Source organism: Lemur catta, chromosome 1 (assembly GCF_020740605.2).
Source record: "Lemur catta isolate mLemCat1 chromosome 1, mLemCat1.pri, whole genome shotgun sequence".
In the NCBI taxonomy this organism is placed as follows: Eukaryota; Metazoa; Chordata; class Mammalia; order Primates; family Lemuridae; genus Lemur; species Lemur catta.
The window spans coordinates 77,760,279-77,785,483 of NC_059128.1; the positions used below are offsets into that span (position 1 = coordinate 77,760,279).

At 40.4% G+C, this 25,205-nt stretch overlaps 1 protein-coding gene across 15 annotated transcripts in view; it reads right to left on the minus strand.

Annotated features, from left to right (window-relative positions):
* Window positions 1–25,205, minus strand: part of PPIP5K1 (diphosphoinositol pentakisphosphate kinase 1) — a 48,190-nt gene that overhangs the window by 3,958 nt on the left and 19,027 nt on the right. For 5 of the 15 annotated variants that reach the window (XM_045540143.1, XM_045540133.1, XM_045540219.1 and 2 more), the window contains exons 26-31: window positions 24,901–25,050; window positions 23,840–23,930; window positions 20,899–21,024; window positions 20,127–20,189; window positions 14,344–14,481; window positions 2,055–2,168 (exon numbers count right to left, since the gene is read on the minus strand). In XM_045540143.1, the coding sequence (XP_045396099.1) occupies window positions 2,055–2,168; window positions 14,344–14,481; window positions 20,127–20,189; window positions 20,899–21,024; window positions 23,840–23,930; window positions 24,901–25,050 (682 nt within the window). Of the gene's footprint in view, window positions 1–2,054; window positions 2,169–14,343; window positions 14,482–15,968; window positions 16,152–20,126; window positions 20,190–20,898; window positions 21,025–23,839; window positions 23,931–24,900; window positions 25,051–25,205 lie in introns of all 15 variants that reach the window. The other 10 variants (XM_045540201.1, XM_045540192.1, XM_045540228.1 and 7 more) reach the window with 6 other exon arrangements.

The following is a 25,205-nucleotide window of genomic DNA, read 5'->3' on the forward strand; positions in this document are numbered from 1 at the left end:
TTCTTTAAATACAAATTCCCAGATTCCATCTCCAGAGATTCTAATTCTGTGTTTAGTGTAAAGGCATAGGTGAGGGGAGGGGGAAGGATGAGGGCAATATCATTTTGTTGAAACACTCCCAATTGAATCTGATGTATACCTTTTGTTAAGAATCATTCTTTAAAGCAATCAATGTATTTCTGGGGCAGAGGTAATCATTATTAATAGCCCAAGAGATAAGCAAGCCAGAGAATACAGAAAAACCTTATAAATAAGAACAGTAGGAAAGAAAATAGTTTACCAAGATAGAAGACTGCCATGGAACCTCTACATGGCAGAAGTTCTTAACCTTTCTGGGGGTCACTGACCCCTTTGAGGCTTTAATGAAAATCTTCCAGGAAAAACGTACATATGAATATTCACACTAATCTTTATATATGATTCCTGAGGCTTACAGACTCTACCCTGAAGCCCATCCATGGAGCCAAACTTAAGACCCCCTAAGTCTTGAGACCCTCTAAATTACAGGCTTGTGCATATTTCTATTACATACATAGAAAACATAAAACTAATTTCCCATATCCTGAGTATAATAAAGACCTCAGAATCTTTAATCACACTGTGGGACAATTTCTACCCCAACCTCTATTTCTGCATTGACCTCTAGTAAGAGAATAACCTACTTTTCCCTTTTTAAATATCATACTTATTGATAGTATTTTATTATAACTATATATTAAAGCACTATAGTATCAATAACGATAGATTCTGGAAGCAGGGGATACCTGGATACATTGTCATCAGAGAAAACCTGGAAAAGTTGGCAAGTCTGAGCCTGTAAAAGCTCAGTCAGTCATTGAGTTTATAAGATATGCTAGTTGTATCTCTTCTATAAAGGATCAGAGAGGCATGCTTCAAGCAGGAAAAGGGGGAAATGGTTTTGGTACAAGGCTTTAAGAGATATGGAGTCTATTTCTGGTGGAGACAGACCCTAAAGAAGATGTTTACCAATGAGGCTACATGCCTGATAATTAATCAAAGGTCTAGATGAAAAAAAGAAAAGATGTAAATTAAGCTTTACCTAGGTATAGAAGTAGCCTTAATATCCAGCTCATGGGCAGAGCTGGCAAATCACAGAGGTCAGACAGAAACAGAAGAGGGAAAAGGATAAGATTTCCAGGGAGCAGAACCCATAAATACTCCAAGAGAGGTAAAAGGGGCAATGTCAAGGTGAGTGTAGGATAACCTGAATGTCAGGGGAGAATTCTTGGTGTCAGGGAGGAAAGTTTCTTCCTGATACCAGGTGCCAGAAGAAGGGCAAAATCTCCAACTGTTAACCCCAATGCTGAAATATAAATCTTTGCTTCATTCCTGTCCAAGTAAAATAATGAAAGGCATGTTTGATTCCAGGAGGCAGGATGATAAGGAAAGGATTTTTTCCCCCAACAGTGCCTCTGGCCCATAGCCCCACCTCCAATTACTACCAGCATCTTCCCCTCCTTACAGTCACCTTAAGAACTTCTTGTGGCTCCACTGTTCGCATGGTTACCAAAACTAATTAGTGATAGGCTATAGATTATAAAGAAGAGATGGAAAATCCAGTGCCTTAACTTGAACTAACAACTGAGAACAGACAACTTGAGAGAAGGAACATGTAGACATAAGTAGCAGATTCTAGTTTCCTGCTCCCAGCTTTTCTAGATGTGTAGTAGGTTGCCTTTCAGTCATCTTTACTGAAGAAAGCTGTAGAGATCAAATGGGGATTGGAGGAGAATGAAGTCTCCATCCTTTCTTCCTCCAAGGGCAGAGCTCTCTCGAAATTAAAGATAATTCCCTAATATTGAAGAACAGTCTTTCTCCAATGAGACAGAGGGAGCACGGAGGACAGATGTGAAAAGAGAGAATAAACAGGCCCTCCCCTCATCTTGGAAGCAGCAGATGAGACTGCTTTCCCGAATGGATATTCTTGGTCTTTCGACCCTCATCTTTTTTCCCCTCATGCAACAGGTCTCTCATTCACCAATCCCTCCACCCCCCTTGGCTTTTGTCTAGGCAGTTCCAAAAGGGTTACTTACACCAAGGGGGCTTCTCAGAACGCTGCCGGAGTTGCAGGGGAGGTGAGTGAAGAGTACGGGGTGGGGAAAATGGGCTATCTGAGGCCTGGCTGCTGTGCAGAGAGTCAAACAGGGCTGGATAGGTGGGGTGTGGGGAGAAAAAAAGGCATATGAGGAAGAATCCAAGAGCCACAGGTTCTCAATGTAAGTCAAATCCAACTTACCCTTCTTGGGCTGAGAAGTAGCATTTCCTAGGGACCCTTCCCCCAAACTATTGTCAATTTTTTAAACTGTATATTATGAACATTTTTAAACATTTTTAAAAACTAGTTGAAAGACTAGTACATCAATATCCATGTACTCATCTCCTAGATTTAACACATTAACATTTTGGCATACTTGTTTCATCTATTTCTTCATAAGAAAGTTCTTTAAAATAAATCACTGACATTATGAAACATTTCACCTCCAAATACTTCAATATGCATTTCTAAAACATAAGGAATTTTTCCTATATAGCCACACACCATTAACAAGCTGAACAAAATTTAAAATAATTCCCTAATATCATCCAATACCCAGTACATATTCAAATTTCCCCAAATACTCCCCAAATGTCTTTCTCGCTCCTTTTTTTTTTTTTTTTTTTTTGACATAGGGTCTTCTCTGTTACTCAGGCTGGAGTGCAGTGGCCTGGTCATAGTTCACTGCAGCCTCAAACTTCTGGGCTCCTGCAATCTTCCTGCCTCAGCCTCCCAAGTAAATAGGACTACAGGCATAAGCACCATGCCCAGCCTAAATGTCTTTTATAGCAGGATCCAAACATGAACCATGCATCGCATTTCGTTATGTCTCTTTTAGTCTAAATAGTGCTCCCCCATCCACTCTTATTCATAGTAATTTTTTGAAAAGAAGAGGTCAATTGTCTTGCAGTATGTCATGTCCTACATTCTAGACTTGTCTAATTGCTTCTGCATAGAATCATTTAATTTATTATCCCTTGTATTTCCTATAAATTGGAAGTTAGATCTAAAAGACCTAATTAGATGATTCAGGTGAAATAATTTTGTTAAGAATTACTTTAAGAGGTGATCCTGTATACTTATATATTGTATCATATTGGAGGCACTTAATGTCTCATTGTCCCATTATAAGTAAGACTAAGTTTACTAACTAGGTTAAGGTGGCATCCACCAGATCTCACTATTGTGAAGTTTTCCTTTCTGATCAGGAGTGATCCTTTGAGGGAAGTCTAGTTGCCCATCAATGTTTCACTTAATGGTGTTAGTATTATCCATTGACAATCTTTAATTATTTTATTAGGGGTGTCAAATGGTGATTTTCTAATTCTGACAATCCTTCTACATTTATTAGCTAGTGTATTTTCTGTAAAGAAGAGCTTTCCCTCTTCAACTGAGGCTATTTGATTATTTATTATTTTGAACCACAGTTCTCACTGAAAAGGTAGGTTAAGTGTTTATTTCCCTTTAATTAGGTTTCAGAGTAAGTAGTTGGTAACAAGTATTCTCCAATAGCAGTGGACAAGTATTATTTTATTTTATTATTGTTTTCTTTGTAGGATTCATTATGGGCTTGTGGATTTTTATAAATTCAGTGTACTTTATTTACAAATATATAAATAAATATTTATATATATAAACATATAATTTTTTGAGAGAGAGACAGGGTATTGCTCTGTTGCCCAGGGTGGTGTAATCACAGCTCACTGCAACCTTAAACTCCTGGACTCAAAGTGATTCTCCCGCCTCAGCCTCCCAAGTAGCTAGGACTACTAGCTACCACGCCCGGCTAATTTTTAAATTTTTTTTTTTTTTTAATACAGGGTCTTACTATTGTTGCCCATGCTGGTCTCAAACTCCTGGCCTCAAACAATCCTCCTATCTCAGCCTCCCAGAGTGCTGAGATTACAGGCATGAGCCATCATCCCCAGCCTATATTATAGCATTTTAAAAGCTTTTTGAGGATGGGCACAGTGGCTCACGCCTGTAATCCTAGCACTCTGGGACACCGAGGCGGGCAGGTCATTTGAGCTCAGGAGTTCGAGACCAGCCTGAGCAAGAGTGAGATCCTGTCTCTACTAAAAATAGAAAGAAATTATATGGACAGCTAAAAATATATAGAAAAAATGAGCCAGGCATGGTGGCACATGCCTGTAGTCCCAGCTACTCAGGAGGCTGAGGCAGTAGGATTGCTTAAGCCCAGGAATTTGAGGTTGCTGTGAGCTAGGCTGATGCCACAGCACTCTGGCCTGGGCAACAGAGTGAGACTCTGTCTCCAAAAAACAAAAGGCTTTTTGAATGTATACTCATGTCTAATTTACCTTATTTTGAAAATCCTGGTTCCTAATAATAGGAACGTAATTCCTTATTTGCATTACTTTATAATACATGTAATTACTTTATAATACAAATACATCAAAATAGTATCAATATTATTATAGTATTAATATCACTACTAACAATTAAACTACTAAATAAGGATTAAAATTATTTTATAGTTCTTCTTGTCTCATCAAAGAATTTACAGTCAGAGTAAATTTGAAAAATTATTTTACCTGTGTGGTTATGTTACTATTTTGATATATAGTTAAGGTCATTTCTTTCTTTTGTTTTCAATTTTAGGGTTTGTTTCTTTTCCCTTTTGATTTAATTTTCTATTTTGAAAAACATTCACAGGTGCACAAGTCAAAGCTGTCTAAGAAGGCACACTCAGGGAAGTTGTGTTTCCTTCATGCCTTTCAGCCCCATTCTCCATTTTTACCTCTAGAGGTAACCAATTCTATTAGTTTCTGGTTTATACTTCTAGCATTTCATTTTGCAAATATATATTTATTTTTTTCTTTATTATACCTCCTTATTTACAAAATAGGTAACATACTATTCTGCACCTTGTTTTTTCACTTAATGATATATTGTGGTGATTACTTCATGTCATATGATATAGAACTTTCTCATTAGTTTCAACCGATACATAGTATTTAATCGAGTGGCTATACCAAAGTTTTTTCAACCACTCTTGTACTGAAGAACTCTTGGATTGTTTCCAATATTTTTTACTATAAATAATGCCACAATGAATATTTTTTCTTTTTTTTCACAATGAATAATTTTATGTAAATGTTATTTCAACTTTGTGTGGGAATAGCCTCAGAATAGATTCCTGAAAGTGGATTATTGGATCAGAGGTTAACTGTATCTGTAATTCTGTGAGATATTACCAATTTTACATCCATTTGTTATCATTTTATACTCCCAACAACTTCCTATTTCATTAGACTTACCAAGAAGGTATTTTGTTAAACTTTTGGATTTTTTCCAATCTTCTAATCTGATAGGTGAGAAATAATATCTCAGTGTGGTTTTAATTTGCATATCTCTTATGACCAAGATTGAGCATAATTTCACACATGCAATGGCTATCTGCATTTCTTTCTATGTAAACTGTTTTTAAAAATCATGTTTTGTTCTTCTCCTTATTGATATATAAGAACTCTTTATATTTTAGAATGATTAATTCTACATATATGACATAAAACACAAAAAAATGTTTTTGCTTATGATGTCCCTATTGGTTTTAAGTTTATATGCTTAATTTATCAATATTTTCCTATTATTTCCCAAATTTGACTTTGAGTCACAATTAGGCTTTCCTTACTTTCAAATGATAAAGGAATTTACCACCACTACCTTGCTTATTTTTAGTTCTGCATGGCTTAATTTTTTTTATTGAAGTGAAATGCACCTAATATAAAGTTATCCATCTTAAAGTGTATATAGTTTTGTGGCATTTAGTACATCCACAATGTTGTACAACTACCACCTCTATCTAGTTCCAAATCATTTTCATCACCCAAAAAGAAAACCCCATAGCCATTAAGAAGTTAATCCCATTCTGCCTTACCCTCAATCCCTGGAAACTACCAATCTTTCTGTCTCTATGGATTTACCTACTCTGGGTATTTCACATAAATGGAATGATACAATATGTGACTTTTTATGCTTGGCGTTTTTCACTTGGCATAATGTTTCTGAGGTTTATCCATATTATAATATGTATCAGTACTTCATTCCTTTTTATATCTCAGTAATATTCCATTGTATGTATATACATTTTATTTATCCATTCAAGGACATTTCAGTTGTTTCTACCTTTTGACTGCTGTGAATACTGTTACCATGAACGTCTCTGTGAAGGTATTTGTTGGAGTACCTATTTTCAGTTCTTTTGGGTACATACCTGGGAGTGGAATTGCTGGGTCATATAGTAATTGTTTGTTAAAATTTTTGAGGAACTGTCAAACTGTTTTCCACAGTGGCTGTACCATTTTACATTTCTAGCAGCAATATGCAAGTGTTCCAATTTGTCCACATCCTCTCTTACACAATTTTTCTTCTTTGTTTTTTTATATAGCTATCTAGGGGGTTGAAGTGGTATCTCATTGTGGTTTAGATTTGCATATCCCTAATGACTAATGAGAGTGAGCTTCTTTTCATGCACTTCTTGGCTATTTCTCTATCTTCTTTGGAGAAAGGTCAATTCCAGTCTTTTGCCTAATTTTTAAGTTGGGTTGTTTGTCTTTCTGTTGAGTTGTTATGTTCTAGACCTTTATTAGAAACTGATTTGCAAATAATTTCTTTCGGTAAGCTGTCTTTTCACTTTTTGACAATGTTCTTTGATGCACAAGTGCTTTTAATTTTGGTGAAGTCAAATTTATCTATTTTTTACTTTTGTTGCTTATACTTTTGGTCTCTGTAGGAATCCACTACCAGATCTAAGGTCATGAGATTTACCCTATGTCTTCTTCTAAGGGTTTTATAGTTTTAGCTCTCATATTTAGGTCACTAATCCATGAGTTAATTTTATATGGTGTGAGGTAGTGGTCCAACTTCATTCTTTTGCATGTGAATATCCAGTGGTTCCAGCACCATTTGTTGAAGAGACTGTTCTTTCTCCATTGAACAGCCTTGGCATCTGAAAACCAATTAGCTATAGACGTATGGGTTTGTTTCTGGACTCTTTTTTTTTTTTTTTTTTTTGAGACAGAGTCTCACTTTGTTGCCTAGGCTAGAGTGAGTGCCGTGGCGTCAGCCTAGCTCACAGCAACCTCAGACTCCTGGGCTTAAGCGATCCTACTGCCTCAGCCTCCCAAGTAGCTGGGACTATAGGCATGCGCCACCATGCCCGGCTATTTTTTTTTATGTATATATTTTTAGTTGTCCAGATAATTTATTTCTATTTTTAGTAGAGACGGGGTCTCACTCAGGCTGGTCTCAAACTCCTGACCTCGAGAGATCCACCAGCCTCGGCCTCCCAGAGGACTAGGATTACAGGCGTGAGCCACCGCACCCGGCTGGACTCTTGATTTTATTCAATTGGCCTATATTTTTATCTTTATGGCAGTACCACATTGTTTTGATTACTATAGCTTTGTAGTACATTTTGAAATTAGGCAGTGTGAGCCCTCAAACTTTGTTTTTCTTTTTCAATATTCTTTTGGCTATTCAGGCCTCATTGCAATTACATATGAATTTGAGGATCAGCTTTTCCATTTCTGCAAGAAGGTCATTGGCATTTTGATAGTAATTGCATTATATCCAGACATCACTCTGGGAAATATTGCCATTTTAACAATATCATGTCTTCTATATGAACATGGAATGTCTTTCCATTGTATAGGTCTTCTTTAATTTCTTTCAGCAATGTTTTATAGTTTCCAGTGTACAAATCTTTCCTTTTCTTGGTTAAATTTGTTCCTAGGTATTTTATTCTTTTAGATGCTATAGTAAATGGAATTGTTTTCCTAATGTCATTTTTGGATTGTTCATTGCTGGCATATAGCAACACAATTGATTGTTTTCTCCTCCTTGTCCCCAATTGATTTTTTTTTCCCAATTGATTTTTGTGAGTTGATCTTATACCCTGCAACTCTGCTGTATTTGTTCCTTAGCTCTAGTAGATTTTTTTTTTTGAGGCTTCTTTGCAATCTTCCATATATAGGACCACAATTGCTGTGCATAGGCCTGGCATTATTACTTCCTTTCCAATTTGGATGACTTTTTTTTTCCTTGATGAGAATTTCTAGTACAATGTTGAATGGCAGCGGTAGAAGCAGGCATCCTTGTCTTGTTTCTAATTACAAGAGGAAAGCTTTCAGTCTTTCACCATTGAGTATGATATGTGCTGTGAGTTTTCATAAATGCCCTTTATCATGTTGAGGAAATTCTCCTCTATTCCCAGTGTGCTGAGTGTTTTTATCATGAAAGGATGTCGGATTTTGTCAAATGTTTTTCTGTGTCAACTGAGATGATTGTGTTTTTTTCCCTCATTCTATTAATGTAGTATATTACACTGACTGATTTTCTTGTATTGAGTCGCTCTTGCATTCCTGAGATAAATCTCACTTAGCCATGGTGTGTAATTCTTTTAAGGTGCTGTTGGATTTGGCTTGCTAGCATTTTGTTGTGGATTTTTGCCACTATATTCATAAGGGATGTTGTTCTGTAGTTTTCTTATAGTGTCTTTGTCTGATTTGTGGTATCAGGGTAATGTTAGACTTGCAGAATGAGTTAGCAAGTATTTTCTCCTCTTCAAGTTTTTGGAAGAGCATGAGAAGCACGGGGGTTAATTCTTCTTTAAATGTTTAGTACAATACAATACTTCCATTACTATATACAACATACTCCAATTGTTTCTGTTACAATTTAGAAATGGTTATTTGTGACGCATTCTTTTTTTTTTAGAGGCAGGGTCTTGGTCTGTTACCCAGGCTGGAGTGCAGTAGCATGATCATAGCTCACTGCAGCCTCAGACTCCTGGGTTGAAGCAATCCTTCTGCCCTAGCCTCCTGAGTAGCTGGGACAACAGACCTGTGCCATCATACCCAACTAATTTTTTTTTTTTGTAAAGACGGGTCTCTCTGTGCTTCCCAGGCTGGTCTCGAGCTCCTGATCTCAGGCAATCCTCCCGAAGTCCTGGGATTACAGATGTGAGCCACTGCACCCAGCCAGGTCTATTTCTTCTTGAGTCAATTTTTGTAGTTTGTGTGTTTCTAAGAATTCATCCATCTCATCTAGGTTATCTAATTTGTTGACATATAATTGTTCACAATACTCTCTTATGTCCCCACTTTTATTGCTGATTTTAGTTATTTGACTATTCTCTCTCTTCTTAGTCAGTCTAGCTAAAGGTTTGCCAATTTTGCTAATCTTTTCATAAAACCAACTTTTGGTTTTGTTGATTCTTCCTACTATCTTTCTATTCATTATTTCCTTTATCGACATTCTAATCTTTATTATTTTCTTCATTTTGCTAGCTTTGGGTTTAGTTTACTCTTCTTTTTCTAGTTCTTTAAGGTATAAAGTTAGGTTATTGATTTAAGATTTCTTCTTTTTAATGTAGGTATTTACAGCTATAAATTTATCTCTGAGCACTGATTTTGCTGCAGCCCATAACTTCTGGTATGCTGTATTTTCATTTTCATTCATCTCAAAGAATAATCTAATTTCCTTTGTGATTTCTTCTTTGACCCACTGGTTGTTTGAGAGTATATTGTATAATTTCCACATATTTGTGAATTTTTTGGTTTTCCTTCTATTATTGATTTCTAGCATCATTCCATTGTGGTTGGAGAAGATACTTTGTATGATAAATTTGTATGTAAAATTTATTGAGACTTGTTGTGTGGCCTAACATATGGTCTATTCTGGAGAATATTCCATGTGCACTTCAGAAGAATCTAAGTGATCTTCTAAGAATCTAACAGTATTCTGCTGTTATTGGGTGGAATGTTCTATATATGTCTGTCAGGTCTAGTTGGTTTATAGTGTTGTTCCCATCCTCTGTTTCCTTACTGATCTGATTTTTCTGTCTAGTTGTTCTGTCCAATATTAAAAGTGGGTGTCTCCAACTATTGGGGCTCTGTTGTTTGCTCTGTGTGTGTGGGGGGTATATATATATATATATATACACACACACACACACATACACTTTTATTTAAGAGATGGGGTCTCACTATGTTGTCCAGGCTGGCCTCAAACTCCTGGGCTCATATGACCTTCCTGCCTCAGCCTCCAAGAAGCTGGGACTACAGGCATAAGCCACTGTGCCTGGCTTACATGTTTATAACAGTTATATCTTCTTGATAAACTGATCTCATTATTAATATGTAATGACCACCTTTGTCTGTTGTAATAATGTTTTACTTAAAGACTATTTTGTCTGATATTAGTATAGCTACCCCACCTCTCTTTTGGTTACTATTTGCATGGAATCTCTTTTTCTACCTTTTCACTTTCAACCTATTTGTGTCTTTGGATCTAAAGTGAGTCTCTTATCAAATATAACACACTTGGCATACACACACACACACAAGGAAATGTGTAATATGTTAGAAAGCAAAACAACATGAGAGAACATTACTAAACTTACAGTTGTCTAAGCTGGAAGTTTGTCTTCTTAGACTTTTCATTCTTTTATATTCCTATAACTCTGGCCATATTATAATTATCATTCTGACATTATATGTTAGTGTAAATAATAAATTAAATATACAAAACACAATTACATTTCCCTAAATCTTGGTTGCTTTTCTTCTGTTTACATTATTATGATAGTCTTTCAATAAGGAAACCATCAGAGAGTGTTTTTTTTTAAAAAATTGTACAGTAAATGATATTCCATCTTTTGTAATAACATTAAAGAACTGCAAATCAGAAAATAAACCAATTCAACTTCAAAAAGATAAACAAAATGAATCTCTTATAGTCAGCATATAGTTGGATCATTTTTCAAAATATATTCTGCCACTCTGCCTTTTGATTGAAGAGTTTAATTCATTTACATTTAAAGTCATTACTGATAAGGAAGGGCTTCTGCCATTTTGCTATTTATTTTGTGTATGTTTTATACCTTTTTTTGTTCTTTCTATCATTACTGCTACCTTTTGTGTTTAATTGATTTTTTTTTGTAGTTTACCATTTTGATTACCTTTTCATTTCCTTTTTTTGTATATATTTTAAGGTATTTTGTTAGTGGTTACCATGGAGATTATAATTAAGATTCTAAATTTATAAAAAATCTGGTTTGAATTGATGGCAATTTAGCTTTGATAACACACAAAAACTCTGCTGCTATAAAGCTGAGTCTCCACCTTATGTTGTTGTCACAAATTACATCTTTATACATTGTGTGCCAATTAACATAGACTTACAGTGAATGTTTTATTCATTTGTGTGCTACATTATACATGAAATAAAAAGAGGAGCTATAAGCCAAAAATATAATAACACTGGCTTTTATATGTACCAATTTAATTACCTTTATCAGAGTTCCTAAGTTTTTATATGGCTTCAAGTTACTGTCTGGTATCCTAGTATCCTTTTATTTCATCCTGAAAGGCTCCTTTTAGCATCTTATAGGGAAGGTCTACTAGTGACAAATTCCTTCAGCTTTTGTTTATCTGGGAATGTCTTAATTTCTCCTTCATTTTTGGACAGTTTTGCAGCTAAAGAAGTCTTAGTTCATGGCTTTTTTTTCTTTTTCTTTTTTTGTTTTTGTTTGCTTGAGACAGAGTCTCACTCCATTGCCCTGAGTAGAGTGCCGTGGCGTTAGCCTAGCTCACAGCAACCTCAAACTCCTGGGCTCAAGCGATCCTTCTGCCTCAGCCTCCTGAGTAGCTGGGACTACAGGGGCTCGCTACCACTCCTGGCTGATTTTTTCTATTTTTACTAGAGACAGGGTCTCGCTTTTGCTCAGGCTGGTCTCAAACTCCTGAGCTCAAGCAATCCTCCCACCTCAGCCTCCCAGAGTGCCAGGATTACAGGCGTGAGCCACTGCACCTGGCTGGTTCATGGTTTTTTTCTTTTAACACTATAAATGTATCATCCCACTGCCTTCTGATCTTCATGATTTCTGATGAGAAATTGGCTATTACTCTTACTAAAGATTCTTTATATGTGACAAGTTCCTTCTTTCTTGCTGCTTTCAAGATTCTCTCTTTGTCTTTTAACAGTTGGATTATAATGTGTCTCAGTGTGGATCTCTTTGCATTTATCCTTTTTGGAGCTGCTGGAGGTATTTGGACGTATAGATTCATGTCTTTTATCAAATTTGGGAAGGTTTTGGCCATTATTTCTTCAAATATACTTTCTGCCTCTTTTTCTTCTCCTTCTGTAATATCCATTATGCATATGCTGGCATGATTGATGGTATCCCAGGGTCCCTTCTGCTCATATTCATTTTTCTTTCTTCTTTCTGCAACTCATGCTGGAAATTTTCAATTGACCTATCTTCAGGTTTGCTCAAATCTTCTATGAATCCCTCTAGTGAATTCTTCATTTTAGTTATTGTACTTTTCAGCCTCAGAGTTTCCATTTCCTTACATTTTATATTTTTTTATCTTTTAATTAAAATTCTCTATTTGTTGAGGCATAATTCTCCTGGTTCCCTTTAGTTCTTTTGTATTTTCTTAAAAATTTTTTTTCTATATTAATTTTTTGTATTCAGACAAGATGCTTCAAGATGATCCCTTTAGTTCTTTGTCCATGGTCTCTTAGCTCTTTGACCATATGTATTATAAAATAGCTGATTAAAATCCTGTTTAGTAAGTCTAATGTCTATGCTTCCTCATGGACCATTTATATTCATTTCTTCTATGAATGGGCCATACTTTCTTGGGTGTCCTTTTCTTTTTTTTTTGTACGTTTTATAATTTGTTTATAAATATTTTGAAATTTATAACATGTTAACTCTGTAAATGAGATTATTCCCCCCCTCAGGCTTTGTTTTTGTTATCTGCTGTGGGCTCTAGCTGTTTGTTTAGTGACTTTCCTAAACTATTTCCGTAAAGACTGTATTCTTTGTTATGTGCAGTCTCTGAAGTCTGTTTCTTTAGCCTGTGTTCAGCTAGTGTTTTGACCAAGATTTCCTCGAATGCCAGAAACCAAAAAAGGAAAAGAAAAAGGAAAGGAAAGCTCTCCTAATCTTTATAGATTGGTTCTGTGTTGAGGTACTCCTTCGACACTTAGCCAGACCATGTCCAACTATCCTTTAGCCTTTACTTCCTGCTTGTGCTCAATCTAGAGTTCAGCCAGAGGTGAAAACTCAGGGTCTTCTCAAGTCTTTTCTGTGCACATGCTCTTCACCAGTAAATATGAGTGCTTTTGAATTCCCTAATTTTCCACAGAAACTCTCTCCCAGGTTTTCCTCCCAGGCTTTCAGTACCTTTGGTGTTTGCCTTAACTATAACGTTTTCCCTCAGGGAGCAATAACTATTCGTTTGCTATACAATGTTTCTGAGGAACACTCTCTGCATAACCAGTTTTCTGCCCTGAGTGAGTTTCAAATTAGGCAAAACAAATGTAGGCATGCACCTTGTGTCAGTCCTTCAGGTAGCACACAGACAGATTAGAACAAACACAATTCTTTGAGAATAAGGTCTGCTCTGCTCCTTTTGGAGCCAGGGACCAGGGTCCCACACTGAGAATGTGGGCTGCCGCGTTCAAAACCACCACCAAGCCAAGGAAGTGGGCGGGGCAAGGGCAAGTAAAAAGGCCACAAAACTTTTCTGCCAATTGCCTCTTTCTTGATTCAGCATTTTTCTAGTTACTATAAACCTCTGACTATTTTCCAGATTCTGATGGAGTTGGTTTTGACAGTTTTTGCTTGATTTTTTTGGTGTTTCTGTGGATGAATAAGCTCTTGGAGCTATATAATTTGATTTTTACATTTAGATCTCTGCTCTATATGGAGTTTATCCTGGTATATAGTGTAAAGTATGGATTCAAATTTAATTTTTGTCAAATGGCTATTTAGTTGTCCCAAATCTATTTATTAAAAAGTCTATCTTTCACTCAGTATTTTGAAATGCTAATTTCATCTATTTCTAGGTTTTCTATTTTGTTTCTTTGACCCTCTGTCTATTCATGTACCATTACTACACGTTTGTATTGTAGAAGTTTTATAGGATGTTTTAAAATGTGGTGGGGCTAGTATCCTCTCATTGCTCCTCTTTTCGTGTTTTCTTTCCTATTCTTGCTTGTTTATTTTTCAGTGAGAACTTTAGAGTTGATTTATGTGATTTGAGAAGAATAGGATTTTTATTGGGATCACATTTTGTAGGGAAAGAATGATATTTCTGTGATATTTTAGTTGGCCTATACAATTATACATTTTTTTTCAAGTTTATTTTTGTGTCTTTGTGAAGTGCCCATCTTTTTATTACTTTCTCATACGCTAGGAGGCATGGCATTAGGGGCAGAGATGGAGTACCAAATAAGCGTATTCTCCATACCTGCAGAGGCCTGTGCCTGGGCATCAGTGTGGCGCTGGCAGACTCTACTCAAGAATTCACTCACTTGACGCAGGGAAAGGGCATTATGCAGTGTTTCCAGGGGGTAGATGGTAGGCACCATGGAGCACCCTTCAAATCCTGTTAGAAAAGAGATGGACAACGTCAATGTTATTTCTGCCAGATATACCCCAACTGGCCAAGGAAGCATGGAGAGTCCCTGAGAGCCATCAGAAGAGTCCGTGGCTTTTGGAGTGTGGGGTATCCGAGATTCTCAGGAGAGGAAAATTTTTATTGCTCCTAGGGTAATCTGTTTCTCTCACCTCCAGATTTCTTCAAATGTCTACCTGCTAAGCCCTCCAGGTGAATCAAATCACCTCTCATCCTACCTATGGAGAGTCTGCAATGTTCCATGGAAAAATCAACAGAATCCAGTAGGGTAAGCACCAACATTGCTTTTGTGCTTTCTGGGGGAATAAAACAAGGATCCAGAGGTAAGGGGTGAAACTGCAGATCTAACATGAGGTACGGAGGTCAGGGAGCTGGGAAGAAACAGCAGATTTCAGGTATATGAACATGAGAACCAGATTAAGGAGGAGGGCATGGAATCTGAGGAGGGGGTTCATGCAAATTTAGGATGTGGGTAGAAAGGCTAGAATACTTGGATGCAAATTGGAGGGCATGCAATATACTTGAAGCTCAGCCCAGGAAAACCACATGCATGAACAGGATGGGGGATGGAAGTTCTTTCTTGGTCATTTCCATCACATCAATGCTTCTCCATTCTGATCTACTGGAAGACCCCAGACTTGCTAGGATCTCTCTACTCCATCAGGAAAACAAGGCAATCCCCCTAGAAAAAAAGAATAAGTACTGATTCTCTGCTCTAAACCCAACAATTCCAATGTAGTTCTACCAGTTCAGGTAGGGTCCAGGGTAACCCTAAATGTGCAACCCTAATCCCAGGGACTGTTGATGGAAAAAATGTCCCCATTAGAAGATCAAGAAATACCCATCCCGACCACTTTCTCAGTCCCCAATCTTTCCTATGCCTCCTCTACATCTCCTTAAAGGGACTAAAGGTAGGCAAGACAATAATATCTATGCAAGACTTAGCTTCTTGTTCACCAATGACTAAAATCTATAACTCAAAAGGATTATACCTGATCATCTTCTAACCTCTGGCCCTTGTTTGCCTCAAGGATTCAATTGAGGCCTCTGTGCCTCAATTTCCCCCTATAATCTAGTGGCAGGAGGGCTGGACAGGTACAGCCTCTAGCTCCTCAGAATGGTTAGAAAACATTTGAATTTGAAGATGGTGGTAGTAGAGAGTTAGAGAGATAAGAACAGATTCCAAGGCAAGAGATTACTCCTGTACTGAATAGAGGTGGGGAATGGGAAACATTAGGGGGCAGTGAGAAAGGAGAATAGGAAGGAGATGAGCAGCCAATGCTACAGCTATCAGGCAGTCTGGCCCCAATCCCATCCAAGCGACTAAATGCAAGTCACATAACCTTAGGGAAAACAGAAGAAAGAAATAGGTAGGTTCTCCTGCCAGAAGTGCGGTAAGCAAAGCAGCCAGTCCCAGCCAGGGTAGTGGCAGCAGCCAGCTTGGTGGCAGGGGGTACCGTAGAGGCACTCGGGATCATCCTGGCCTGAGCGCAGCCAGTTCCGGAAGAGGCGTAGGTGGTAGGAGCACTGGTGCAGGTGATGCGCCAGCGTGGCATCCAAGGAGACTGGCCGGCCCCCTGTGCAGTCAGAGGAAAAACTGCGCAGCAACCGGACCACAGGGTGCTGGTCATCCAGCAGCTCTGGAGGGGGTGGGGGGACCACGGCAGGAAGCACAGAGATAAAGAAAGAGAAGAGGGAGAGACAATGAGGGGGCACTGACTGGCACAAGCATTATTGGGAGGTGGGGGCATTCAGATCCAAGGTGAGCTAAGAGAGAAGCAGAGATGGTCAGAGCCACTGGGCATCTCTTGCAGGGAAGAAGTGTGTTGGCATCACACAGTGAGTCTAAAAGAAGGGACTAGTGAGACCTCATCATACAGCAATGCCCTCCCCTGCCTCCTCAAACATAATTGATTCAGTGCTTGCAGACAGCAGTCACATTATTCTGGACAGGAGTGAGGTGGCAGTTTTATAGCTGAGAGCTTTGACTAGAGCTCCAGGGTCCCTGATCATTCTTGGACAAACCCTATTTAGGGCCTGCTTTTCAGACAAATGGATTTATGAAGTTGGGATAAAGATGAAAGGATTTAAAGTCACTTAGAGATGAAGGTCAAGAATTGAGGTATTGAGGCCAGGTGTGGTGACTCATGCCTCTAATCCTAGCAGTTCAGGAGGCTGAGGTAGGAGGATCACTTGAGGTCTGGAGTTCGAGACCAGCCTGAGGAAGAGCGAGACCCATCTCTACTAAAAATAGAAAAAATTAGCCGGGTATGGTAGCACATGCCTGTAGTCCTAGCTACATGGGAGGCTGAGGCAGGAGGATCGCTTGAGCCCAGGAGTTTGAGGTTGCAGTGAGCTATGATGACACCACTGCACTCTAGCTGGGGCAACAGAACAAGACTTTGTCTCAAAAAAAACAAAACAAAACAAAACAAAAAACTGTGTTGGGTATCAACATAGTTTAAAGCTTAATAAGCCTCCTGAAGGTTAAGGTTCAAGGCAGGCCTTCTGGACCAGACTCTAAGATAGCCACAGACCGGGCTGGCGCTAAGCAGCTGGCACAGGACACTGGCAGGAAACCAGGTTTAGGACTCCTTTGAAACAGTGCATGTAAAAAATGAAATCAATATGTGAAAATGCTAATATTGACTAATCATCCTTTACCTTACTCTTGTTCAAATAAACATATATTTTTGAAAGAAATGCTAATATTGACTAATCATCCTTTACCTTACTTTTGTTCAAATAAGCATATATTTTTAAAAGAATACATAAATCTCAGGACTTGGGGAATAGTATATCCATTACAGAAGCTAAAAGTTAGATAATTTTATATTTTCTTCCCACTGTTGGTGAGTCTAACTGCACTTTGTTCAGCTGACGAGTAGAAAAGCTATGATTCTGAACCCCTCATTTTAGCTGCTTGGCAAACTGTGAGAGGCATGCAATTCAACTGCAAAAGGTTGACTGCAGTGAAAGGCATGTGCGGGGTAGGGGTGTCGGGGAAACAGTGGGGAAAGCTCTTGGGGAAAAAGGTAAGACCTGGTGTGAGGATGGGTAAGAACTTGAGTACAAGGATGTGCTCAGGAAGCAGAGAAGGTAGGATTAAGGTAGCTGAGGATGACTGCTCAGAACTCTCAGACCAGGACTGGCTCCACAGGGTGATCCACGAGACCACAGTTTTCAGCGACCTTAGTTTGAATGTCAGAAAATTGATTTCAGTTCTACCCAGGATAGTCTGGTGAGCACTCACTGTATCCATGGTCACACAGTTGTGTGGGTCCCTAGAAGATAACAGGCTTGACAAATCCAGTTGGCACACTCTGACACTCCGTGGGTGAGCCACAGTCTCCTTTCCACTTTAGTAATTTACTGTGGTGAGTTCAGCATGCGGTTTAGTAACGGGCCATTCTTGTGTGCTGGATATAGTCACAGGATATGACAGAAGCTTATCAGGAACAGAGGCAGGGATGGACTGAGGGCCACCCTCCCAAAAAAGCATGGAGAAAGCATTGCCTTGTCTCCTTTCCAAAACCAGGTCCAGTTTTTCCAGCTGCTATTTCAAAGCCAGACATCATAGCAAGGAGATGGTGATGATGGGACAGTGGGGTGGCATACTACCGTGACTAATCTGCCACAATCAATTACAGACAGAACATCCACTCTGTAATTGCTGGGTCAGTCATGCAAGATCTTGGCCATGGGGTATAGCCCTCATATTGTCCTGAGGGCCAAATTAAATCTAGATAATATTCTTCAGCAAGAGACACACAGCTCCAAATTTCCCCTTTTTGTTAACAGGTAGATCCCAGATTCTGGCTTCTTAGCTTCCATGCTCAAGCACAAGAAAAACAAAAGAGGCAAGAAGACCCCTGGGGAAGTGTGCAGCATGTTGGAGGAGATCTTGAATTTGTTATCCTATGCTATACCTGAATTGTCCAGTTCTTTCTTCCTCTCATCCTTTTGGTAGAATTAATTCTTTTCTTCAGCTGGTGAAGCTGCTAACCAAGGGTTCAGGGAACTGGAGGTATATAGGTTTGGGGATCTGTTTTATGAACTTGGGTCTTTTCTTGTGGCAGCTAAGCAACTAGTAGATATGTGATTTAGCTCTGATTTCAGAGGCCCCAGTCCTTTTTACTATATCATGGACCCTAAGTCCAAGTACTAGGCTACATTATCAGTGCATTAGGTTCCACACTGGAGATGGCTGTGACACATGGGGCCCAGAAGAGCTTGAAGCTAAATGCGTAGGCACAGCCTTGCCACTCTGAATGGGGACTCCTGCCACAGGCACAAATGGGAGCTTGGGGGCAGGGACAAACCGAGCAAGTATAGGCTAGTCAAACTAGGGAGAAATTTCAGCAGTGCCTAGTGGAGATGAACCACCTGAATGGGCTAAAATCTAGCAGCTGCCACTGGCTAGGGAGCAGGAGAGCAGCACGTGGAGGTTTTCTAGCCAGGAAATCAGGCTAATTTTAACTCCCTCCAAGAGTCTTAGCCCTTGGACAAAAGAAAACCATATCTAACAAAATTGGATTTATCTTGAAGACAAAATATGATGCAGAGAAGAAACTAAGGATATAAAGGATAAAACCTCAACAAGGAATGAGCCCTGGGTTCTCCCGCTATACCTACAAAGAGACCGCAGCCCTTCAGTTTTTGGTTCACACAGATCTCCGAACTCTTCCACCTTAGTGTGGGCAGACCCGGTTCTTCAATATTCTTGAAATATTACTCATTCTTAAGCTCCCCCAGAATCGCCAGCAGACATCTCAACTCTTCACTTTAAGCCTTTCTGAGACAGCTTTGCCATAGGTAGGCTGGTGCCACATGGAAACTACATTTAAAAACTCAAGGCAAGTCCTTTTATCTTTACTCACTACCTCCTACTCCTTTCTTTTTCTTTTTTATCCCAAAGCAATCTGGGCTCTTGTTTTCTAGGCCCAGGCACTAGGTTAGTAGTAACATAAAGCAAATGTCAGGAGCACGAGAGCCACACAAAATACATACAATGGCAGGAGATAGAAATATGGAGATGGGAAACTATATATTCAAGACCAATGTCCTTGTAAGTAGGCTGGAGAGCTGAGAACTGTAGCTTTGCTCCAAAAGAGGAACAAACTAGTCATCCGCCCCAACAAACCCAACAACAGAGTTGGAGAAAAAAACAGAAGGATCAAAATTATATAAGCTGAGGAGTTTGGGGAGGGGGGGTGGGAGTGGAGAAGAAATGGGACCAATCTAGGAAATATATTCTCATCTCAAGAAGGGGAATGATTATCATGTCTGTACACAGCCCAGCAGTCATGAGATAGGAAAGGGAGAGGTTTAATCAATGTTTTGCCAGTGATACTAACAAAAGTGATGTAATGGTGATGACAGTGATTATGGAAGTAAGACCCTGAGTTGCCACAGGGACAGGGCAGCCAGGCTTAGGCCAAGGCTAAGGTTGTCACAAAGGAAATGTCCTGTCACACTTAGTGAGTGGCTCATTCAGAGATAGCAGGGTGAAAACACAGTGGAAGGAGAGGCAAAGTCAGTGTCAGAACTCAAAGGTTAAGTGTCTGGAGGTGACATGGTGAGGAGGAATGACGTTGAGTCAGAAGCAAACGTACCGTTAGTCGGATGCTTTGCAAACGACACAGAAAATCGTTTTACGGCCGGGACAAACAAGAGCTCTGGGGAGAAAAGACATCGTGGGGATTATACCCACCCCTGTCCCCACCCTCTGCTCTGAAATTTGCCCACAATAGACTCTGTTCTTTATAATTAGTTATATGATCCACTCCCATCCCCACCCCTTAGATTCCTGACTAACACATTTCATTTTCCTTTGGTGTAATCTCTTAGGAATCTGTATGTGTCATCTCTACCACAATACGGCCCCCAAAACAACTCTAATTTTACCACTGCATCTTCTTTCTGGTCATTTGGAAATAAAATCTGTGTAGAAATTTTTATCCCTTCCCCCAGAGTCTCTTTCCATATTATCTTTTCTGCCTTAGCTTAGCAACTTCCCCTTCCCTAAACCTGATGTGCTGGATTTTAATCAAGACTCCACTGCATTCTTCCTGACCATAGATCATCCTCCTTGGTCCTTACCCCTACAGGCCAGAATCCAGGAAAGAGTACAAATTGATGCAGCAGGGCTGTATGAGGGAGATTATGAAGGGATAAGCATAAATAAGTAGTATTTGTATGGCAAGAGGGAATGCAAATGGAGGGGTGGAAGGGGGCCTGGTTCCTTCTCTCATCTCTTATTGATGAAGAAAACTTGGTATAAGGCCAGTGTCAGTGCCATCTTAAGCATGAATAATTCTTGAGCTGTGTCCTCGCTGGGAGATAAGTGAAGAAAAGAGTTGTCCCCCGCAAAACCCACCCACATACCATCTCGGTGCTTCAGACTGGCAGGTGGTAGCTTTTTGCCATGGCTGCGGGCGTAGTCCTGAAGATTCGGGGCGCTGGAGGAGCCACCCAGCACTGTGGTGCTGAACAGCCCTGTGCACTGCGAGCCTGCAAGGCCGGGAGTGCATTAGTAGCCACGCAAAGCTGCACTACCACACAGAAGTACATACAACTTCACACGACAACATCAAGACATACACACAGCCATTCAGAACCAACACCGTGTGGCCATTCCATGTAACCACAAACAGCTTTCACTACTGCCCATAGCCACACTGGGCAAGCAAAGTGGGGATTCTCTTGAAGATCTACAAGGCAGAGACAAGAGGCCACTACATATGCAGGGTTAGTCATATTAGGGGATTTAAAGCTACTGAAAAGGATAGACTGTGCTCTCCATGTGGCTCTCAGAAATGCTAAAAGAATTGGTAGATGCCTCTAGATTCCCCCTAGATTTAATTCAGTGCCCCTTACCCTGGATATATGGTTTGAGAAACCCAGAAATCTAGTCCCTTATAGGTATGAAAGGAAAGAGCTTTGACTGAAACTAGAGACTGGGTGTTGAGCACTCAGCTGCCACCCTTCCAATTCTTCCTTAGTTTTTCGTCCAATGTCCCTTCCTTTTACCTTTTCCAAGAATGAAAGTATGACACTCATTGAATTTTTAAAGCTGGAAGGGACTCTGAGATGGTCCAGCTCAACCTTCTCATTTTAGAGATGAAGAAACTGAGATCCAAAGGGGACCTGCTTTGCTCAAGGTCACACAGTTTGTTAGAAGCTAAGCTGGGCTGGAAACCAGGTCTCTGGACTCTGAAGACCAACTGTATTCAGTTAGAAAAGAAATACTTATTTTTCATAAGAGGAAACAGCACAGTTTCTGAAGTCAAGATGGTCACAAATTGAAAGGCATGGAAGAGTCAGCTGACTATATGTCGAGCATGCCTATTATGTGCTGAACACCCTACTAAAAAGGAAAGCAAGAAACAACAAAAAAGACATGTTTTTTTCTGCTCTCAAAAGTTGATTGTCTTATAAGTCTACGCTCAAAGCCAGATACCCATACACATAAGTTCAAAGAAAGCAAAGAGAACTCTATTGTCAATCAGAGGAGTAAATAAAATCTGAAGCATCTCTAAAAGAAAATAAATCAGGCCAATCACTGTCCCCAATATGTGACCTAGAGTAGGGTTGGGACTCCATGGTCCCTTCTTCTACTATAGCCCACAGAATAGTCAGGAAGAGACAAGACTGACACCCAAGTTCCCAGGATTTGTCCCTCTACTTAAAAATCCATCTTAGCCAGGTCCTTGGGTTTGGCTTAGGACTTAACATTCATTTGGGAGATGGTCTGTGGAAAGGAGGCCAGTTTCCTTTGTGCCCACAAAGAAAGCACCATGGTTTCAGGGGTCCCAGGATTTCAAGGTCACCAGAGCAATCAAGAAGCTCAGATGGACAAGGGTCTCCACCCTGGAATTCAGGACCTCTCCTCTACACAGCAATCTCCCCTACCTTTCATGCTCAAACAGGCTCTGGAGTGAGGTTCCAGGGAGTAATAAGGGTTGCTAAATATGTCTGCTTTTATTCAGAGAAGCTAAAACTAGCTGGCTCCATCCCAGACCACCCTAAGCTTTGTCCTACATTTACTTCCTCCACTGAATAATTTTCTGGTGCAGTCGTGCCAACCCTGTTCTGCCCAGTCCTCGGATCATCTCAAAGGGTGGTCTCTACCTTACCACTACCATCTGTCAACCAGTCCCATGTCCACACCTGTGCCATGTTCTTGAAAGAACTCTGACTTAACTGGGCCAGACACACCTATCCTCTTTTCCAGCCTATCTGAGAGATATTCTTTACTAGGACTTCTAGGAAGAGAAGTCCATATCACAGATCTACATATCTGTCATTTATTTCTCATGCCTCAAACCATCTTCCTCATTTCAGGGATCTAGAAGGCAAACTACTCTCATAAAATTAGCCTGGAAAGTTACCAAAACCTTTCTCCCCCTTGCTGGTCCAAAAGCTGACCACTTTGGGGCCAAGAAATTGGGCGTCAAGAACAAAGGTAAAGAAAAATGAGAGAAGCTAAACAGAGAAAATAACAGGATAAGATAGAAAGAGCCAGGAGACCAAGTCCAGACCCCACACAACCATCTCTGACCTCCAGTTCCTAGGTCTAGTTATGGCTCACAAGGTACTGTGAGAAATAGTCCCACCCAAGGACCACCTCCCTCTCCCAAAGAACACTATACCCTCTGAGGCTTGGTCCTTCCTGTTGTCTGTGTTCTTAGAAAAGGTTCAATGATGTTCTCCAGGGATCAAAAAATCAAGAGATACTCCTTCAAAGTCCTGAGAGAAGCTTCTGCCACTACTGTAGTCTCAGATTTGTCCCTCCATTTTCCAGAAGGAAGGGGGAAAAGTTACAGGATTAGGAGAGGATGGAGGAAAAGGACTGGTGGTAGGCGGGGCCAGTGCAGGGATGTGAAAAACACAGATTCCAGAGGAAGACATGGGACATGTTCTCCAAATGAGGAATATGACACTTATGGGGGTCACAAGTACCTCTATTTATAGCTCTGTCTCTGATAACTCTGAAGGTTCAGAGTCTCCATGGCCCCTTAAGGTCTGGGCTAGACTGGAGGGACAGATAAGGCATGAGAGGGAAAGCCAGAAAAATGCCCTTCAGCCAGGGAAACAGGGGTTGGTGTAGAAAACCAAAAGACACACACCTTCCTGGGATGGAAACAATCATCCGAGATCCAGGTTCATACCTAACTGTGGCTTCTCCCACTTCGTCCTCCCTACCCCCACCTGACATTCCACTCGCTGTATGGTCCCAACTCCCATGACAAAGGTTTCCCACAATAAAACTCGGAAGAACAGACACTCTTTCCAATAACAGGTGAGAAATGCTGGAAAACCATACCTAGGCCACTCTGCTTCATCTCTGTTGGTGGCCGTGAAGATGAAAAGAGCCGGTAGCCACCAGGCCTCGAGGATGAAGTCTCAGAAAGTACCTGCAGGATAAGGACTTTATATTAATCATTTTGCCACCTCAACCCAGAAGAATAAAACCCAGGTCCTGAATTCCTGCCCCTATAAAGCCAAGCAGTGTCAGAAAGTTTGGAAGACTCAAAGGATTTTTTTTTTTTTTGAGACAGAGTCTCACTCTATTGTGCAGGCTAGAGTGCCATGGTCTCAGCCTAGCTCACAGCAACCTCAAACTCCTGGGCTCAAGTGATCCTTCTGCCTCAGCCTCCCGAGTAGCTGGGACTACAGGCATGCGCCACCATGCCCAGCTAATTTTTTCTATATATTTTTAGTTATCCAGATAATTTCTTTCTATTTTTAGTAGAGACAGAGTCTCACTCTTGTTCAGGCTGGTCTCGAACTCCTGACCTCGAGCAATCCTCCCACCTCGGCCTCCCAAAGTGCTAGGATTATAGGCGTGAGCCACCATGCCCGGCCGAATCAAAGGATTTATGGGGGGAAAGTGATGAAAAGGGAACAGAGAGTACACTGTGTGGAGGGAACTGTCCAGGGAATACTTCTATAGCAGAAGGCACTTCTAAGACGCATGTTCCCACAGCCCTCCCATTTCAAATCTGAGAAATCATTTTCAACCACTCCTAGTTCTTAGCAGAGCAGGGTCCCCTAATCTCATCTATCCCTCTCCAGGACTCAGAAAGCCAATTACAATGGCTAAGTCACAAATAAGAAATAAATAAACTCTGGCCAACCTCTCTTCTTTCCATGGGACAGCTGTAGCTACTGCAACCATACTAGGTTTCCCATCTGAACCAAGAAGCCCTCCCCTCCAACTGTCTCACTCCTAGACACATGAAACAGAATTCTTAAAGTGCCCATGAGAGCCCAATCACACAACCCCCAACATATACACATCCCACATAAACAGTGTTCTGAGTCTCTAGATCCCAAAAGGCAAAGACCGAAAGCAGGAAAGGAAGGTGAGGTAGGGAGGGACACCTGTGTGCAGGACGCCAGGTGAGTGGTGGACATAGCCCGGGGCTGTAGGCCGATGGCTGGGGAAGGCCGGGGGAGGTCTCCTGACCTCCGGCGGCGCCGTCCCCTCAAGGGGATCAGGTCCAGGCTCCCCGTGCACTGCATGTTCATGACCTGCAATCAGACCGGGTGGAAAGCCGGTCATGGCTCCTTTAATTCCCAGGCTCCCAAAAGCCCCAGTGCCCACGGAGCAGAGCTAGTTATAGGGCTGGAGAGGATGACCAGGTGGAACACAGCTGCTATGAAGGTCACAGGCTTTGTAATCTAAA